This window comes from Salvelinus alpinus, chromosome 26 (genome assembly GCF_045679555.1).
Source record: "Salvelinus alpinus chromosome 26, SLU_Salpinus.1, whole genome shotgun sequence".
Taxonomy (NCBI): Eukaryota; Metazoa; Chordata; class Actinopteri; order Salmoniformes; family Salmonidae; genus Salvelinus; species Salvelinus alpinus.
In genome coordinates this window covers 25,558,170-25,570,765 of record NC_092111.1, presented here as the reverse complement: position 1 = coordinate 25,570,765, position 12,596 = coordinate 25,558,170, and the positions used below count along the sequence as shown (strand labels likewise).

The 12,596-nt window shown below is 41.6% G+C and overlaps 1 protein-coding gene across 4 annotated transcripts in view; it reads left to right on the top strand.

The window, feature by feature from the left end:
* LOC139555042 (rap guanine nucleotide exchange factor 5-like) overlaps positions 1-12,596 on the top strand; it is a 125,023-nt gene that overhangs the window by 42,399 nt on the left and 70,028 nt on the right. For all 4 annotated transcript variants that reach the window (XR_011670929.1, XM_071368438.1, XM_071368439.1 and 1 more), the window contains exons 9-10: positions 2,894-3,067; positions 11,622-11,800. Coding sequence is in view for 3 of the 4 variants with exons in the window: in XM_071368438.1 (XP_071224539.1) it covers positions 2,894-3,067; positions 11,622-11,800 (353 nt within the window). In the remaining variant the exon portion in view is untranslated. The remainder of the gene's footprint in view (positions 1-2,893; positions 3,068-11,621; positions 11,801-12,596) is intronic.

Here is a 12,596-nt window from a genome sequence, read left to right as displayed (position 1 = left end):
ACAGAGACAGACGTGGTGTTTCTAAAGCCAGGGCGCTGCTAGGGAGGACACGACACTACGTTTCTGAAGAACACACAGAGACAGACGTGGTGTTTCTAAAGCCAGGGCTCTGCTAGGGAGGACACGACACTACGTTTCTGAAGAACACACAGAGACAGACGTGGTGTTTCTAAAGCCAGGGCTCTGCTAGGGAGGACACGACACTACGTTTCTGAAGAACACACAGAGACAGACGTGGTGTTTCTAAAGCCAGGGCTCTGCTAGGGAGGACACGACACTACGTTTCTGAAGAACACACAGAGACAGACGTGGTGTTTCTAAAGCCAGGGTGCTGCTAGGGAGGACACGACACTACGTTTCTGAAGAACACACAGAGACAGACGTGGTGTTTCTAAAGCCAGGGTGCTGCTAGGGAGGACACGACACTACATTTCTGAAGAACACACAGAGACAGACGTGGTGTTTCTAAAGCCAGGGCTCTGCTAGGGAGGACACGACACTACGTTTCTGAAGAACACACAGAGACAGACGTGGTGTTTCTAAAGCCAGGGCTCTGCTAGGGAGGACACGACACTACGTTTCTGAAGAACACACAGAGACAGACGTGGTGTTTCTAAAGCCAGGGTGCTGCTAGGGAGGACACGACACTACGTTTCTGAAGAACACACAGACAGACGTGGTGTTTCTAAAGCCAGGGCGCTGCTAGGGAGGACACGACACTACGTTTCTGAACAACACACAGAGACAGACGTGGTGTTTCTAAAGCCAGGGCTCTGCTAGGGAGGACACGACACTACATTTCTGAAGAACAGACAGAGACAGACGTGGTGTTTCTAAAGCCAGGGCGCTGCTAGGGAGGACACGACACTACGTTTCTGAAGAACACACAGAGACAGACGTGGTGTTTCTAAAGCCAGGGCGCTGCTAGGGAGGACACGACACTACGTTTCTGAAGAACACACAGAGACAGACGTGGTGTTTCTAAAGCCAGGGCTCTGCTAGGGAGGACACGACACTACGTTTCTGAAGAACACACAGAGACAGACGTGGTGTTTCTAAAGCCAGGGCTCTGCTAGGGAGGACACGACACTACGTTTCTGAAGAACACACAGAGACAGACGTGGTGTTTCTAAAGCCAGGGCTCTGCTAGGGAGGACACGACACTACGTTTCTGAAGAACACACAGAGACAGACGTGGTGTTTCTAAAGCCAGGGCTCTGCTAGGGAGGACACGACACTACGTTTCTGAAGAACACACAGAGACACAGACAGAGACACAAACACAGACAGATACACAGATACAGACAGAGAATAGGAAGAGAGGGCGCGCAACAGAGAGTGAGAGAAAGCCATCACCTACAGAGAAATTAACATGGAGAAGAGCCCTCTAATCCAAGCTGGTCCTGGGGCTCCGTTCACACCACAAACCGACCCCACAGAGCCCCAGGACAGCAACACGATTAGAGCCAACCAAATCATGAGAAAACCAAAAGATAATTACTTGACACATACGAAAGAATTTACAAAAAATCTGAGCAAACTAGAATGCTATTTGGCCCTAAACAGAGAGTACACAGTGGCAGAATATCTGACCACTGTGACTGACCCAAAATTAAGGAAAGCTTTGACTATGTACAGACTCAGTGAGCATAGCCTTGCTATTGAGAAAGGCAGACCTGGCTCTCAAGAGAAGACAGGCTATGTGCACATTGCCCACAAAATGAGGTGGAAACTGAGCAGCACTTCTTAACCTCACCAAATGTATGACCATACTAGAGACAAATATTTAACAAACATTACACAGACCCACAAAGAATTTGAAAACAAATCCAAATTTGATAAACTCCCATATCTATTGGGTGAAATACAACAGTGTGCAATCACAGCAGCAAGATTTGTGATCTATTGCCACAAGGAAATGGCAATCAGCGAAGAACAAACACCATTGTAAATACAACCTATATTTATGTTTATTTATTTTCCCTTTTGTACTTCAACTATTTGCACATCATTACAACACTGTATATAGACATAATATGACATTTGAAATGTCTTTATTCTTTTGAAACTGTGTAATGTTTACTGTTAATTTTTTATTGTTTATTTCACTTTTGTTTATTATCTATTTCACTTGCTTTGACAATGTAAACATATGTTTCCCATGCCAATAAAGCCCCTTAAATTGAATTTGAAATTGAATCGAGAGCGAGAGCGAGACACACAGAGAGAGAGAGACACAGAGAGAGACACAGAGAGAGACCGAGAGAGAGACACAGAGAGATGGAGAGAGAGAGACACAGAGAGAGAGAGAGAGAGACACACAGATAGAGAGAGACACAGAGAGAGAGAGACAGAGAGAGAGACACACACAGAGAGACACAGCGAGAGAGAGAGAGAGAGAGAGAGACACAGCGAGAGAGAGAGACACAGACAGAGAGAGAGACACAGACAGAGAGAGAGACACAGAGAGAGAGAGACAGAGAGAGAGAGAGAGAGAGACACACACAGAGAGACACAGAGACAGATAGAGAGACACAGAGAGAGAGAGAGAGAGAGAGAGAGAGAGAGAGAGAGAGAGAGAGAGAGAGACACACACAGAGAGACACAGAGACTGACAGAGAGACACAGAGAGAGAGAGAGAGAGAGAGAGACACAGAGAGAGACACAGGGATTATTTAGAGTTATTTCCTCTCTTTCTCTGTGATTTACAGAGACCCTGAGACAGACAGAAAGACTAGCTGACAGACCGTGAGAGTGGGGTAGATTTGATCCAAAAGTTATTTTGGGGTGTTACCTACCTTTATATTTAACCTCTCACCTCTAACCCTGTGACCTGATGATGTCGTTGGCCTGTGGACTAAGCTACCTGTTCTCTCTGCCCCCCTCCTTACAGCTAGGGGGGGTGTGTTCGCTCCGTGGCAACATGGGGAGTGTGTGTGTGCGGCCGGACGGTGTGTGTGGCCGCGAGGAGCTGACGAGACTAGAGCTGGTCCAGAGACTGGCTAAGGACGGCTGCAGACTGCTTCAGAACCCTAACTACAGAGTACCAGACCACCGCAACCCCAGCGTGAGTACACACGCTGGGGTGACAAACATACTTCTGAATAATATATTTTGTGATAGTATGCTCTAACTTCACGTCAGTGTTTTACAACGTGTGTGTGCGTGTCTGTGTGTGTTTGTGAGGGGGTATATGTGTGGATGTGTATTTTACGGACTTCCTTTCAAACCCTTCGTTTCCTTTCCTCTACGTATGTCATCCAGTCATCTGTGAGAAGTTGGAACATTCTGTCTCTCTAGTATATAACATTCTGTCTCTAGTATATAACATTCTGTCTCTAGTATATAACATTCTGTCTCTAGTATATAACATTCTGTCTCTAGTATATAACATTCTGTCTCTAGTTTATAACATTCTGTCTCTAGTATATAACATTCTGTCTCTAGTATATAACATTCTGTCTCTAGTATATAACATTCTGTCTCTAGTTTATAACATTCTGTCTCTAGTATATAACATTCTGTCTCTCTAGTATATAACATTCTGTCTCTCTAGTATACAGCATTCTAACTCTCTAGTTTATAACATTCTGTCTCTAGTATATACCATTCTGTCTCTAGTATACAACATTCTGTCTCTCTAGTATACAACATTTTGTCTCTCTAGTATATAACATTCTGTCTCTCTAGTATATAACATTCTGTCTCTCTAGTATATAACATTCTGTCTCTCTAGTATATAACATTCTGCCTCTCTAGTATATAACATTCTGTCTCTAGTATATAACATTCTGTCTCTAGTATACACTATTCTGTCTCTAGTATACACTATTCTGTCTCTCTAGTATACAACATTCTGTCTCTCTAGTATACAACATTCTGTCTCTAGTATATAACATTCTGTCTCTCTAGTATATAACATTCTGTCTCTCTAGTATACAGCATTCTGTCTCTAGTATGTAACATTCTGTCTCTAGTATATAACATTCTGTCTCTCTAGTATATAACATTCTGTCTCTAGTATACACTATTCTGTCTCTCTAGTATACAACATTCTGTCTCTCTAGTATATAACATTCTGTCTCTAGTATATAACATTCTGTCTCTAGTATATAACATTCTGTCTCTCTAGTATATAACATTCTGTCTCTAGTATACACTATTCTGTCTCTAGTATACACTATTCTGTCTCTCTAGTATACAACATTCTGTCTCTAGTATACAACATTCTGTCTCTCTAGTATACAACATTCTGTCTCTCTAGTATACAACATTGTCTCTCTAGTATACAACATTCTGTCTCTCTAGTATATAACATTGTCTCTCTAGTATATAACATTCTTTCTCTCTAGTATATAACATTGTCTCTCTAGTATATAACATTCTGTTTCTCTAGTATATAACATTGTCTCTCTAGTATATAACATTCTTTCTCTCTAGTATATAACATTCTGTCTCTCTAGTATATAACATTCTGTCTCTAGTATACAACATTCTTTCTCTCTAGTATATAACATTCTGTCTCTCTAGTATAAAACATTCTGTCTCTCTAGTATAAAACATTCTGTCTATCTAGTATACAACATTGTCTCTAGTATATAACATTGTCTCTCGTATATAACATAATTTTTCTCTAGTTTACAACATTCTGTCTCTAGTATATAACGTTCTGTCTCTCTAGTATATAACATTGTCTCTCTAGTATACAACATTCTGTCTCTCTAGTATATAACATTCTGTCTCTCTAGTATATAACATTCTGTCTCTAGTATATAACATTTTGTCTCTCTAGTATATAACATTCTTTCTCTCTAGTATATAACATTCTGTCTCTAGTATATAACATTCTGTCTCTAGTATATAACATTCTTTCTCTCTAGTATATAACATTCTGTCTCTCTAGTATATAACATTCTGTCTCTCTAGTATACAACATTCTGTCTCTCTAGTATATAACATTCTGTCTCTCGTATATAACATTCTGTCTCTAGTATACAACATTCTGTCTCTAGTATACAACATTCTCTCTCTAGTATACAACATTCTGTCTCTCTAGTATATAACATTCTGTCTCTCTAGTATATAACATTCTGTCTCTCTAGTATATAACATTCTGTCTCTCTAGTATATAACATTCTGTCTCTCTAGTATACAACATTCTGTCTCTCTAGTATATAACATTCTTTCTCTCTAGTTTACAACATTCTGTCTCTCTAGTATATAACATTGTCTCTCTAGTATATAACATTCTGTCTCTCTAGTATATAAAATTCTGTCTCTAGTATATAACATTCTCTCTCTAGTATATAACATTCTGTCTCTAGTATACAACATTCTGTCTCTCTAGTATACAACATTCTGTCTCTAGTATATAACATTCTGTCTCTAGTATGCACTATTCTGTCTCTCTAGTATACAGCATTCTAACTCTCTAGTATACAACATTCTGTCTCTCTAGTATACAACATTCTGTCTCTCTAGTATATAACATTCTGTTTCTCTAGTATGTAACATTCTGTCTCTAATATATAACATTCTGTCTCTAGTATTTACCATTCTGTCTCTAGTATACAACGTTATGTCTCTAGTATATAACATTCTGTCTCTCTGGTATACAACATTCTGTCTCTCGTATGCAACATTCTGTCTCTGTAGTATACAATATTCTGTCTCCCTAGTGTTATAATATTCTGTCTCTCTTGTATATAACATTCTGTCTCTAGTAAACTAAAATAAAGAGTGCAAAGGATCCTCATACTTTCTTGACAGCTCCACCTAAGCAAATGACAAAAAAAGAAACGTCCTCTCACTGTCAACTGCGTTTATTTTCAGCACACTTAACATGTGTACATATTTGTATGAACATAACAAGATTCAACAACTGAGACATAAACTGAACAAGTTCCACAGACATGTGACTAACAGAAATGGAATAATGTGTCCCTGAACAAAAGGGGGGTCAAAATCAAAAGTAACAGTCAGTATCTGGTGTGGCCACCAGCTGCATTAAGTACTGCAGTGCATCTCCTCCTCATGGACTGCATCAGATTTGCCAGTTATTGCTGTGAGATGTTACCCCACTCTTCCACCAAGGCACCTGCAAGTTTTCTGACATTTCTGGGGGGGAATGGCCCTAGCCCTCACCATCCGATCCAACAGGTCCCAGATGTGCTCAATGGAATTGAGATCCGGGCACTTTGCTGTCCATGGCAGAACACTGACATTCCTGTCTTGCCGGAAATCACGCACAGAATGAGCAGTATGGCTGGTGGCATTGTCATGCTGGAGGGTCATGTCAGGATGAGCCTACAGGAAGGGTACCACATGAGGGAGGAGGATGTCTTCCCTGTAACGCACAGTGTTGAGATTGCCTGCAATGACAACAAGCTCAGTCCGATGATGCTGTGACACACCGCCCCAGACCATGACGGACCCTCCACCTCCAAATCAATCCCGCTCCAGAGTACAGGCCTCGCTCATTCCTTCAACGATAAACGCGAATCCGACCATCACCCCTGGTGAGACAAAACCGCGACTCGTCAGTGAAGAGCACCTTTTGCCAGTCCTGTCTGGTCCAGCGGCGATGGGTTTGTGCCCATAGGCGACGTTGTTGCCGGTGAGGACCTGCCTTACAACAGGCATACAAGCCCTCAGTCCAGCCTCTCTCAGCCTATTGCGGACAGTCTGAGCACTGATAGAGGTATTGTGCGTTCCTGGTGTAACTCGGGCAGTTGTTGTTGCCATCCTGTTCCTGTCCCGCAGGTGTGATGTTCGGATGTACCGATCCTTTGCAGGTGTTGTTACACGTGGTCTGCCACTGCGAGGATGATCAACTGTCCGTTCTGTCTCCCTGTAGCGCTGTGTTAGGTGTCTCACAGTACGGACATTGCAATTTATTGCCCTGGCCACATCTGCAGTCCTCATGCCTCCTTGCAGCATGCCTAAGGCACGTTTACGCAGATGCATCTTTCTTTTGGTGTTTTTCAGTGTCAGTGGAAAGGCCTCTTTAGTGTCCCTAAGTTTTCATAACTGTGACCTTAATTGCCTACCGTCTGTAAGCTTTTAGTGTCTTAACGACCGTTCCACAGGTGCATGTTCATTAATTGTTTATGGTTCATTGAACAAGCATGGGAACAGTGTTTAAATCCTTTACAATGAAGATCTGTGAAGTTATTTGGATTTTTACGAATTGTCTTTGAAAGACAGGGTCCTGAAAAAGGGACGTTTCTTTTTTGCTGAGTTTATATAACATTCTGTCTCTGTAGTTTATAACATTCTGTCTCTAGTACAGTGCATTTGGAAAGTATTCAGACCCATTGACTTTGTCCACATTTAGTTACATTACAGCCTTTTTTTTTTTTTTTTAAATGTCCTCATGAATCTACACACAATACCTCATAATGACAAGGCAAAAACACATTTTTAGAATAAATAAAAAAATCACATATTCATAAGTATTCAGACCCTTTACTCAGTACTTTGTTGAAGCACCGTTGGCAGCGATTGCAGCCTCGAATCTTCTTGGGTATGATGCTACAAGCTTGGCACACCTGTATTTGGGGAGTTCCTCCCATTCTTCTCTGCAGATCCTCTCAAGCTCTGTCAGGTTGGATGGGGAGTGTCGCTACACAGCTATTTTCAGGTCTCTCCAGAGATGATCGATCGGGTTCAAGTACGGGCTCTGACTGGGCCACACAATGACATTCAGAGACTTGTCCCAAAGCCACTCCTGCGTTGTCTTGGCTTTGTACCCGATGGTCACAGACAGAGGGTCATTGTTCTGTTGGAAGGTGAACCTTTGCCCCCAGTCTGAGGTACTGAGGGCTCTGGAGCAGGTTTTCATCAAGGATCTCTCTGTACTTTGCTCTGTTCATCTTTCCCTCGATCCTGACTAGTCTCCCAGTCCCTGCTGCTGAAAAACATCCCCACAGCATGATGCTACCATCACCATGCTTCACTGTAGGGATGGTGCCAGGTTTCCTCCAGACGTGATGCTTGGCATTCAGGCCAAAGAGTTCAATCTTCGTTTATCAGATCAAAGAATCTTGTTTCTCATGGTCTGAGTGTCCTTTAGGTGCCTTTTGGCAAACTCCATGCAGGTTGTCATGTGCCTTTTACTGAGGAGTGGCTTCCTTCTGGCCACTCTACCATAAATGCCTGATTGGTGGAGTGCTGCAGAGATGGTTGTCCTTCTGGAAGGTTCTCCCATCTCCACAGAGGAACTCTGGAGCTCTGTCTGTGACCATCGGGTTCGTGGTCACCTCCCTGACCAAGGCCCTTCTCCCCCGATTGCTCAGTTTGGCCGGGTGGCCAGCTCTTGGAAGAGTCTTGGTGGTTCCAAACTTTTTCCATTTAAGAATGATGGAGGCCACTGTGTTCTTGGGGACCTTCAATGCTGCAGAAATGTTTTGGTACCCTTCCCCAAATCTGTGCCTTCAACACGGGGCGGCAGGTAGCCTAGTGGTTAGTGCGTTGGACTAGTATCCGAAATGTTGCAAGATCGAATCCCCGAGCTGACCAGGTAAAAATCTGTCATTCTGCCCCTGAACCAGGCAGTTAACCCACTGTTCCTAGGATGTCATTGAAAATAAGAATTTGTTCTTAACTGACTTGCCTAGTTAAATACAGGTTAAAAAAAAAAACACAATCCCGTCTCGGAGTTCTACTTTGACCTCATGGCTTGGTTTTTGCTCTGACATGCACTATCAACTGTGGGACCTTAAATAGACAGTGTTTTTCCAAATCATGTTCAATTAATTGAATTTACTACAGTAGGACTCCAATCAAGTTGAAGAAACATCAAGGATGATCAATGGAAACAGGATGCCCCTGAGGTCAATTTCGAGTCTCATAGCAAAGGGTCTGAATACGAATACTATTTTATTTTTTAAATAGATTTGCAAAAACTTCTAAAAACCTGTTTTGCTTTGTCATTATGGGGTATTGTGTGTAGGTTGATGAGGAAAATAATTTAATCAATTTTAGAATAATGCTGTAACTTAACAAAATGTGGAAAAAGTCAAGGGGTCTGAATACTTTCTGAATGCACTGTATTATTCTGTCTCTTGTATATAAAATTATGTATCTCTAGTATACAACATTCTGTCTCTAGTAGAGGTCGACCGATTATGATTTTTCTAACGCCGATACCGATTATTGGAGGACCAAAAAAAGACGATACCGATTAATCGGCCTATTTATATATATATATGTGTATATGTAATAATGACAATTACAACAATACTGAATGAACACTTATTTTAACTTAATACATAAATAAAATCTATTTAGTCTCAAATAAATAATGAAACATGCTGAATTTGGTTTAAATAATGCAAAAACACAGTGTTGGAAAAGAAAGTAAAAGTGCAATATGTGCCATGTAAAAAAGCTAACGTTTAAGTTCCTTGCTCAGAACATATGAAAGCTGGTGGTTCAATATTCCCAGTTCTTCAATATTCCCAGTTAAGAAGTTTTAGGTTGTAGTTATTATAGGAATTATGACACGTCGACTATTTCTCTCTATACCATTTGTATTTCATATACCTTTGACTATTGGATGTTCTTATAGGCACTTTAGTATTGCCACCCTAATCTCAGGAGTTGATAGGCTTGAAGTCATAAACAACGCTGTGCTTCAAGCATTGCTAAGAGCTGCTGGCAAATGCCTACCACCGCTCAGTCAGACAGACTGCTCTATCAAATATCAAATCATAGACTTAGTTATAATATAATAAACACAGAAATACGAGCCTTTGGTCATTAATATGGTCAAATCCAGAAACTATCATTTCGAAAACAATACGTTTATTCTTTCAGTGAAATACGGAACCGTTACGTATTTTATCGAAAGGGTGGCAACCCTAAGTCTAAATATTGCTGTTACATTGCACAACCTTCAATGTTATGTCATAATTATGTCAAATTCTGGCAAATTAGTTCGCATCGAGCCAGGCGGCCCAAACTGTTGCATATACCCTGACTCTGCGTGCAATGAACGCAAGAGAAGTGACACAATTTCCCTAGTTAATATTGCCTGCTAACATTCATTTATTTTAACTAAATATGCAGGTTTAAAAATATATACTTTTGTGTATTGATTTTAAGATAGGCATTGATGTTTATGGTTTGGTACATTCGTGCAACGATTGTGCTTTTGTTAAATCATCACCCGTTTGGCGAAGTAGGCTGTGATTCGATGATAAATTAACAGGCACCGCATTGATTATATGCAATTTAGGACAAGAGTTAACTAGTGATTATGTTAAGGTTGATTGTTTTTTATAAGATAAGTTTAATGCTAGCTAGCAATTTACCTTGGCTCCTTGCTGCACTCGCATAACAGGTGGTCAGCCCGCCACGCAGTTTCCTCGTGGAATGCAATGTAATCGGCCATAATCGGCGCCCAAAAAGGCCGATTACCGATTGTTATGACAACTTGAAATCGGCCCTAATTAATCGGCCATGTCTCTAGTAAATAACATTCTGTCTCTCTAGTATACAACATTCTGTCTCTCTAGTATATAACATTCTGTCTCTCTAGTATATAACATTCCTTTACTTTCAGGCCATCAAATGTCCAAACTCTGTTTTCTTTAACATTGCTAGCATACTTTCTCAAACTAAATGGATGTGGTTTTGATGCAGCAGATTCTAACTGTGTGTGTAGATGTACATTATGTGTGCCGTGTGTGTGTGTGTGGTTGGTGTGTGTATAGAGGGGTAACCCTGTATCAGATATCAGACCGTTGTTTTAATCTGCGGCTCACAGGGAGTTGATGGGAGATGTGGTGGGTCTTGCCCAAGAGATAGGGTGGTCGTGGTCTTCACAGTTGATTCCGCAGGTTGCATGACATGAGCTGAATGAAACGTAAAAGACTTTGAAAATAAAAAACCTTTTATATGCTCAGTGCTCCGTTGACCTTTCACAGAGATGCTTCTTTTTGTGAGAAATCTTCTAACAACAACGGGAATTTTGCATTCATATGACAAGTGTCCACTAAAATATGAAAATACGTCATGTCATGTTTCAAAATCGATATACATCTTAGCTCTATATTGTTTTATGTCCTGCGGTTTCGAGAGGAAAGATGACGAGTTCGTCGGGAAAGTGAGCCTGTAAGTTAGCAGTAGTTTTCATTCTTGCACAGAATCCAGTCTATCTGATGAGATGCAATTTTTTCAGAGTTTTGACCTATTTTTTCTTCTCTGGCCTCCATTGATTTAGTCACCCTAATTCTGGCCATCCTACAAGGGTAAAAACTCTTGTAACCTTTGAACGGGTTATGATAGAGACATGAGGTTTGGACCATTGGTTTTCTTAAAGGATTATCTACGTAATTAACTTTTTTCACTCATTGGTCAAAAGATACGTTTTTGATTGGACACCCTACAATATATGTATCTTTTCCACTCTGTGTGATAAAACTCCCTACACAACACACATTGTCATCCTGTTTCTCTCTATATTCTGCATACAATACCAATGTACAATTCTTCTCTCTCTCTCTCTCTCTCTCTCTCTCTCTCTCTCTCTCTCTCTCTCTCTCTCTCTCTCTCTCTCTCTCTCTCTCTCTCTCTCTCTCTCTCTCTCTCTCTCTCTCTCTCTCTCTCTCTCTCAGGGAGAGGCAGTAGGGAGGGTGTGTCTTAAGGAAAGGGGTCGGGACGTCCTTGTGCTACAGAGAGTGCCATCATCAGTGACATCACCTAACCCCGCTTCCTCGCCATCATCAGTGACATCACCTAACCCCGCTTCCTCGCCATCAGGGGGAGGGGCCAGAGAGGAGGACGGAGAGAAGAGGTCAGTATCCTTATCTTTCACTTTCAATCTCTCTGTCTTTGTAGGCGTTGCTGGAATATACAAATAAATCATGTAAACATTATATATAATCTATAAAGACTATATGCTGTGTATGTCCCAGACAAACCTGTTCGTTGAAAGCCATGTCAAGAAAAATATTTTACATTCTCCCTCCTTTTCCCTCTGTCTTAAGTCACACCCTTTGCATGCCTGCACGCACACCAGCTTCTGCCCTGACAAGATAGATTGTGTGTTTGCTTCCTAGAGGATGTGTGTGGGTTTGTGTGTGTTATGACAGAGAATGTGTGTGTTTTAGCTGCAAGCAGAGAGAGAATGATTTTCTTGTCTTGAAGGGAGAAACAAAGCAAAGGAAAGCAAGACTGTTTGCTGCCTAGAGGATGTGTTTACACTTTATAAAGGGTGTGTGTGTGTCTCTGGGGTTAGGCAGGGAGAGGGGAGGCCTCAGTACATCCCCTTTTGGGGTAGAGCTACTATAGAGCCTCTATATCTGTGGAGCTCCAGGCAGGCAGGGGGAGCAGGCTGGCTCTTCAGCCCAGGACAGAGCACCCTGGCTGGGCATTTTGCGCTAGAGAGAGCAAATCCTCTGGGGGAATTGAGATGGACTTGAGAACTGTCACACTAGTGGAGGCAGAGGAAGATGAAGAGGGTAGTTATGATGATGACGATGACTGTTGTAGTAGTTCTGTCCTGACCTTCAATGTCCCTTACCTGCTCTACATTGATGATGAGGATGAAGATGACTGGAGTAGTCTACCTTACATTGATGAGGAAGGGG